The sequence below is a fragment of the Myotis brandtii genome, unplaced genomic scaffold (assembly GCF_000412655.1).
Source record: "Myotis brandtii unplaced genomic scaffold, ASM41265v1 scaffold52, whole genome shotgun sequence".
Classification (NCBI taxonomy): Eukaryota; Metazoa; Chordata; class Mammalia; order Chiroptera; family Vespertilionidae; genus Myotis; species Myotis brandtii.
This window is the reverse complement of record NW_005369826.1, coordinates 1,094,243-1,101,932: the sequence shown is the minus strand read 5'-3', so window position 1 is coordinate 1,101,932 and position 7,690 is coordinate 1,094,243. Positions and strand designations below refer to the sequence as shown.

General features: G+C 38.8%; 1 protein-coding gene across 1 annotated transcript in view; it reads left to right on the top strand.

Moving 5' to 3' along the window:
* Window positions 1-7,690, top strand: part of BTG3 (BTG family, member 3) — a 17,449-nt gene that overhangs the window by 8,671 nt on the left and 1,088 nt on the right. The window contains exon 3 of the mRNA XM_005877427.2: window positions 2,205-2,412. Coding sequence (XP_005877489.1) covers window positions 2,205-2,412 — 208 coding nt within the window. The remainder of the gene's footprint in view (window positions 1-2,204; window positions 2,413-7,690) is intronic.

The window sequence follows — 7,690 nt, the reverse complement described above, 5'->3', positions numbered from 1 at the left end:
ATCGTGCACCGGTGGGGTCCCTTGGCCTGGCCTGCGCCCTCTCACAATCCGGGACCCCTTGGGGGATGTCAGAAAGCCAGTTTCAGCCTGATCCTGCAGGCCACTCCCCTTGGGAGGGCGCCAGATGCAGGGCTCATGGCTGGTGAGTGCTGCTGTGGCAGCGTGAGCCTCTCCCTGTTGGGACTGATTGGGCACGAGCCTGCGGCAGGCACAGCGGGGCTAGGATGAGTGGGAGCGGCAGGTAGGAGCTGCAGGTGGCGTTGTACTGCGGGTTTTGGCCCGATCCCTGAAGGCCACCCAGAGGGACCCCACCGTGCATGAATTTGTGCACCAGGCCTCTAGTCTATATATATAAAAGCCTAAGCAACCAGCTGGTAGCTATGACGTGCACTGACCACCAGGGGGCAGACACTCAACACAGGAGCGGAAACCACAGGCATAGAAACATGGAACAGATGGATGAATTTCAGAGGGAAGGGGGGAGGCGGAGTGGAGGAAGAGATTAACCAAAGATCTTATATGCATACTAGAGGCTGGGTTCACGGATTCGTGCATCAGTGGGGTCCCTCGGTCTGGCCTGCAGGGATCGGGCTGAAAATGGCCCTTGGCCTGGCCTGCGGGGATTGGGCCGAAACCGGCTCTTCAACATCCCCCAAGCGGTCCTGGATTGCCAGAGGTCGCAGGCCAGGCTGAGGGACCCCACCAGTGCACGAATCCATGCACCGGGCCTCTAGTATTTATACTAAGAAGAATCACCAGCCCAAGACTAACCAGTATCCAATCAGCTCCAGTTTCCTGACCCCGAAGATAGGAAACTGAGGCCTAGAGAGACTAAATGACTTGCCCCTAGCCACAGAGCTAGTTAATGGCAGAGCCAGAACCAGAACATGTCCAATGCTCTTTCTGCCATCCTGTAGCAGCTCCTTTTATGAGGTAAACTGAAAAAGAATAGAAAAGGGAGTTATCCACCATATTTAGGTAGCATTTATGGCTCAACTTAGTCTGTGTGAACAGAAGATAGAACAACTATATAAAGACACAGAACTCACCTAAAAGACTACTTAATTTCTATACAGACTTTCAAAGGCTTTATTGCAGTTAGGACTTTTACCTTATTATAGACTAGAAGTCTGGTGCACAAAATTCCCTTGGACTGGTTACTATAGTAACTCCTGGGCTCAAAAGTTGAACCTCACATGGGACATATAAGGTTCTTCCCCCCTCCTTTTTTATTGTTTTCCTATTCCCTTTAGGCTTTCTTCTCCTTCTGGATGAAGGGCTTCCTTCCCTTTTTTTGTAAATATAGACCTTTTGCTGTTCCAGCTCCCTCATTCTATGGAAATGTACCTGTTGCAGCTTTTCAGCCCCCCTATTCTATGGAAATATACCTTCTGCTGCTCTGCAGCCCTGTGCTTCTTCCATGGTCCCCTTGATTTCTAAAATTTCCTAAAACCTGTCTTTTTCACCCCTAAAAATTCCTATTTCAGCTGGAACAAAAAATTGATATTTCTCTTTCCCTTCCCCTCTCTCTAAAACCAATCAATAAAGGAAATTTGTTTTAAAAATCATGCTTTGGAAGGATAAAAAGGCTTATTTGTTTTACTTTTTAAAAAACATGAAAATGAGTGGTGAGCAATTATAGGAATCTGTATGAGGTAAGTAGTATAATTCAAGCAAAACCCCTTTATTTCCTCAACAATAGGTATGTTGTTTTTTTTAACCTCAGCAGTTGCCTCAGTTCTTATTTTTGTCAGTGTGGATATAGGAAACACAGGCCTTTTTTATTAATCATAGTAAAATTAAAACTCATAGGAAATGTCTAGTTGATTTGTGACTTGAATTATTGGGAACTATATTACAGGGTCAGTTAAAAATACATTGGAAAATTTTACTGTATTGCCACTTTAATGGTACATACAAAATGTAATCAAAACAATGAATTTCTCTTAACTATTTTTATTAGGCAATAGAAAAGAAAATTGGGAAAGAGAATAGACCAGGAACAGAATTGTGGCCTGCCTGTGGGCAGGGAGCTGGATTAGGATACTATATATATGTAGGATCAAGTTCTGGGAGGGTTCCTTCTTTGCATTGGACCACTGACATGCCCAGACTAGTTTAATTGTTTTTATGGATATTTCTTGCTTTGTTGCTATGACTTCAAGCTTTTGTAAGATTTTTATTTACTTTTTTTTAATTCTTAGGTATGGAGAAAAAAACAATGCATTTATTGTTGCCAGCTTTGAAAATGAGGATGAGAACAAGGATGAGATCTCTAAGAAAGTTACCAGGGCCCTTGATAAGGTTACCTCTGATTATCATTCAGGATCGTCTTCTTCAGATGAAGAAACAAGTAAGGAAGTAGAGGTGAAATCCAGTTCAGTGACTGCAACTCCAAGCCCCATGTACCAGGTAATCATGAAATAGCATATTGAAGGTCCCTGAGCAGGGCATGCCAAATCAATCCATGTTGCTCTGGTTTCTCTGATTTGAGATTCTGGATTACAGTTCTTGCCTTTTCACACAAAGTGGCTCCTCTGAGATATAAATAGGCATCCTGAGTCACTTTATCAAAGGTCTGCTTTACTATTCAATAAGTCGGATAAACATGTTTCAAAGAGTGTGGCAAAGAAGAGAAAAAAAGAACGTGGTGATAAAACATTCTGATATTTTAAAAATTCTTTTATTAAAATATAACAACTCATTTTTGTAGTCTTTAACACTTCCGATTTGTATCTTTGGGTTCAACTTTCTTGTTCTCTACTTCTCTATAATTTAAATTATATTTCAGTTAATTTTTCATTCAAGCCAAAACAATATCTCCTTTGCTTTAAGTTGAACAGTTACATAGCTACCATGCATGCACTTATAACATGTTTAACTATTTACTATTTATACTCTACACTAGTGGCCCATTGCACGAAGATTCTCGCAATAGTCCTTCCTTCCCCTGGCTGCCGGTACCGGTTTTCCTCCGGCACCTGGGACCCAGCCTTTGGTCCGGCCGAAGCAGCAAGGCTTGGCTTCTCCGCCCTGGCTGCTCCCAGCCCCTCCTTTTTTTTTTCCCAGCTCCTCGAGCGGAGGCCTGGGTTGCCCCCGGGGACCCAGGCTCCCAGTCCCTCCTTGAGTGGGGTACAGGGCCGGCGGGAAGCTTGGCTTCCTCCGTTGCCGGGAGCAATCCAAGCCTCCTGCTCGTTCCAGCTCCATGGCCGCCGCCACCTTCAGTCGTCTTCAGTTTTCGCTCCATGCCTGTGTATGCAAATTAACCGCCATCTTTGTTGGGTTAATTTGCATAGTCACTCTGATTGGCTGGTGGGTGTAGCAGAGTGACAGAGTGATAGTTAATTTGCATGTTTCTCTTTTATTAGTGTAGATGCCAAAGAACATTTAATATATTTATAAAAATTGTTAACAACAGTACTTCTCAACAGAAAAAATATTTTAAAGTAAAAACAAAAAATTTAAATCATTTGAGTTGAGCCTTATTATATACATGAACATTTTCTAATTTTGAGCACAGTTGACCCTTGAACAACATGTAGATTTTTTTCAATAAATGCCCATACTGTTTTTAATCCGAGATTGGGAGTTAGAAGATGTAGAGGGCTCACTATGCATTAATCTGCGCTATTTTAGATAGAGGACTTGAGCATCTGCAGATTTTGGTATCTCTTGGGGTCCTGGAACCAATCCCCTGCAGATACCAAGGGAAACCAATGTGGTTAAGCTTTTGGGGAGTCAAAAGCTAATAAGTCGATTTTTGAGTGATCGGTGCACCTAACCCCTGTTGTTCAAGGGCTTAACTGTATGCTTTTTTAATTATTTTTTTAAAATAGATTTTTATTGATTTCAGAGAGGAAGGGAGAGATAGAAACATCAACGATGAGAGGGAATCATTGATTGGCTGCCTCCTACATACCCCCTACTGGGATCGAGCCCGTAACCCAGGCATGTGCCCTTGACCAGAATTGAACTCGGGACCCTTCAGTCCACTGGCCAACACTCAATCCACTGAGCCAAACCGGCTAGGGCAGGGGTGGGCAAACTTTTTGACTCGAGAGCCACAATGGGTTCTTAAACTGGACCGGAGGGCCGGAACAAAAGCATGGATGGAGTGTTTGTGTGAACTAATATAAATTCAAAGTAAACATCATTACAAAAAAGGGTACGGTTTTTTTTTTTTTAGTTTTATTCATTCCAAACGGGCCGGATCCAGCCCGCGGGCCGTAGTTTGCCCACGGCTGACCTAGGGCCAGGGGGAAGGGAACAATGGGGACATTATTGTTTAATAGGTATGGAATTTGAGTTTGAGATGATGAAACATTCTGGAGAATGGACAGTGTTCATGGTTGCACAGCAGTGTGAATGTATTTGATGCTGCTGAACTATACGCTTAAAAATGGTTAATAGGGAAAATTTTATGCTAGGTATATTTTACCAGGATTTAAAAAAGTAAAGTAAACCAGTGAGATGCACCTATGAAAAAACAGTGGTACAATCTGGATGTACAAGGCAGGATGATGTCTTTTTGCTGTTATTTTCTTTTCATTTTTACCTATTTATTTACTAGCTACTTATTTAAAATTTACTAGATAAATTGTATCTAATATAGTCATTCTTAAGTCTTAGAGTTATTTCTTAGAGTTACTGTAGATATTTATATGTTATAGATTACTACCATAGGCCAATTTGGAACAGAAGATTCTAAGTACACTTCCCTGTAGATTCTGTCTTAAGGAGGGGCATTCTTTATTAATTAATGTTTTTGGCCTTTTGTCTTACTTTAACCTTTGACATCTCCAATTCGTGCAGCAAATATTTATTGTGTGCCTACTATAATGTTGGGGGCATTGGGACTGTAGCAGTGAACAAAACACAAATAATCCTGTCTTAATGGAGCTTACATTCTAATGTTCTTCATTTCCTTATTGTAAAGAAGTTTTTGTTTCATGAAAATCATTTGAGAATTTTTCAGCAACTTTGATTAAACCATAGGCATGTAGTACCACACTCCCTAAATCAGGAGCTGATGTCCATACTCATTAGTCCTAATGTGTCTTTCTTCTTACAATTTCCATAGGTTAATATCATTCTCTACAGAACAGATTATTATCATTATTATTATTAAATGCCCAACAGACATTTTAAGTTAAAGTTCAGACTTACAATATAGAGCTTATTCGACTGATAGATTATACGTATTTATTTTTTTAAATGGTTAAGTTACCATGCTGTTTTAACTTCTTAGAGACTGTCCATGTTACACCGATATTTGATGCTGTTATTTCTGACTTTAATGAATCTTTTCTTTGCCATTTATGTAATAGAATATGATTTTGGAAAGTTATTTAAATTGTATATAAAATAGAGTGGTACTACTTCCTGTAAAACAACGAGTGCTTTTCCTTATACTAGCGTTAGTTCCCCTTTTCTTTTCTTTTCTTTTCTTTTCTTTTCTATCACATTCTAGTTGTTTCTTTACCACGGGCCGTAGTTTGCCCACGGCTGGGCTAGGGCAACTGTATGCTTTTAAATACACATATTTTTATTAATTTGGTCTTAATTAGACTTAATGAAACATACCAGGTTCACGGTAGAGTCAGGTTTAGACTGAAATGAAAATTTAGACCTTAAAGAGTAAGAAATCAGAGTTTTGAGTTTGAAAAACTAAACCTTTAAATTCAGCATACACTTATATAATGAACATTCTTTCAGTATAACTTAATTTCTTATTCTATTTTTCAGTTGAATTATCCTTCCTAGGTTTAAGAGGAAGAATAGTTCTGAAGATTATTACATTTTAGGGACATATGTATACATGTGTAATAGATAACATGTGCACCTGCTTTTAAAAACAAACAGTATAAGAGTATAATAGTGACAAGTCTTCCTTCAACCACTAGTCCTGTGCCCTCCCATGGAGGAACTCATTACCAGTTATTTTTATATTTTTTCTGAGAGATTTCCCATATAGATAAATTAATGTAATAGCTGTATTTCAGGGATCATTTCTAAGACCTTTGCCTTAAATATGTTGGGCTTTTTTTTTTCTCTGCATGATATATATTATATACTGTAAATTACTATTGTTAAATTACATGGGATTCATTTGAATATGTGGCAGTTTTATATCAGAATTTTGTTGTTACTCAACAAAGCAAAAATGTAAGTCTCAAATTTAACTGATTGCTTCTAATATTTACAAGTACGTTGACTTTTAATTTTTAAATTTTATTTTAAAATTGTATTTATTTCCCCCCATGTTGAGAGACTGTATCAGGAAATGAAAGTCTCTTTTGTATTTTAAGTAAAACATTTCTCTTTGACATTGTAGCCATTAACAAAAAATTTCATGAACAGAGAAGCCTGTTTGTACACCATTGTGTAGGCCTCTGGTGCAAGTGGCCAATTTTAATCTTTCCTTCCTATCTACTTTTTTTTTAATTTAATTTTTTATTTATTGATTTGAGAGAGAGAAGAAGGGGGAGAAAGAGAGAAGAGAGACACATCAATTTGTTGTTCCACTTACTCTTATGCATTCATTAGTTGAGTCTTATATGTGCCCTGACCGGGGATTGGACCTGCACCATGGCGCATCGGTAGGCCCCTCCAGACAACTGAGCCTACCCTATGTGCCCTGACGGGGTCGAACTCTCAGCCTTGGTGTATTGGGATGATGCTCTAACCAACTGAGCTACCTTCCCAGGGCCCTATCTACTTTTTCATCTTGAACCTCGCATTGCCAAGATAAAAGATTTATCAAAGTAAGGACAATAATTCTTAGCTTGGGGTCTTTGTTTCTGAGGAGTCTGTATTTTCTGAAAGGTACCTTCAGTGATAACTCTCCACTAATTAAGAAGTGAAGATTATGTCATTTCTCCCCAAATTGATCTATAGATTCAACTCAATATCAATCAAAATCCCGTAAGACAAATAGATTCTAAAACTTACAAGAGAATCAACTTGGAGGCCTCACATAAAGCCATTATATTTATCAAAGTGTGGTAATGGTTTAAAGATACATAGATATATTCATGTAACAGAATAGAGTACAGAAACACATCAACAGATGAACAGTCTTTTTAAAATAAAAGTGCCAAAGCAATTCAATTGGAAAAGTATTTAAGAACTTGATACTGAAACAATTGGATAATGTATATATTTTTTTAAAGAAGAACCTAACTGCTACCTGACACCATACATTAAAAAATTAATTTGAGATGGATCATAGACCTAAACATAAAAGCTAAATGTCTTCTGTTTTTATAAAAAAATATAGGGAGATTTTAAATTTTAATGAAGTCAAATTTATCAAAGTTTTTTCTTGTGTTTTTTGTATCCCCTGGAAGAAGTCTTTGCCTACCCCAAATAATAAAGGTACCTCCTTACAAGCTTCCATTCATTCCGTGTTTTGATTTTTCCTGGTTGCCTCAGAGTGCTGTGTTTATTAATTCTCATTTATTCAGAAAACACTGATTAATTACTTATCATATATAAGGTTTTTAACATATAGGGTTGGGCCAAAATAGGTTAACAGGTGTTCATACTGAAAATAACGCAATAATCCTATCTAATAAAGAGGTAATATGCAAATTGACGATCATTCCAACACAGAGATGGCTGCCCCCATGTGGTCAAAGATGACCAGCAGGGGAGGGCAGTTGGGGGCAATCAGGCCAGCAGGGGAGGG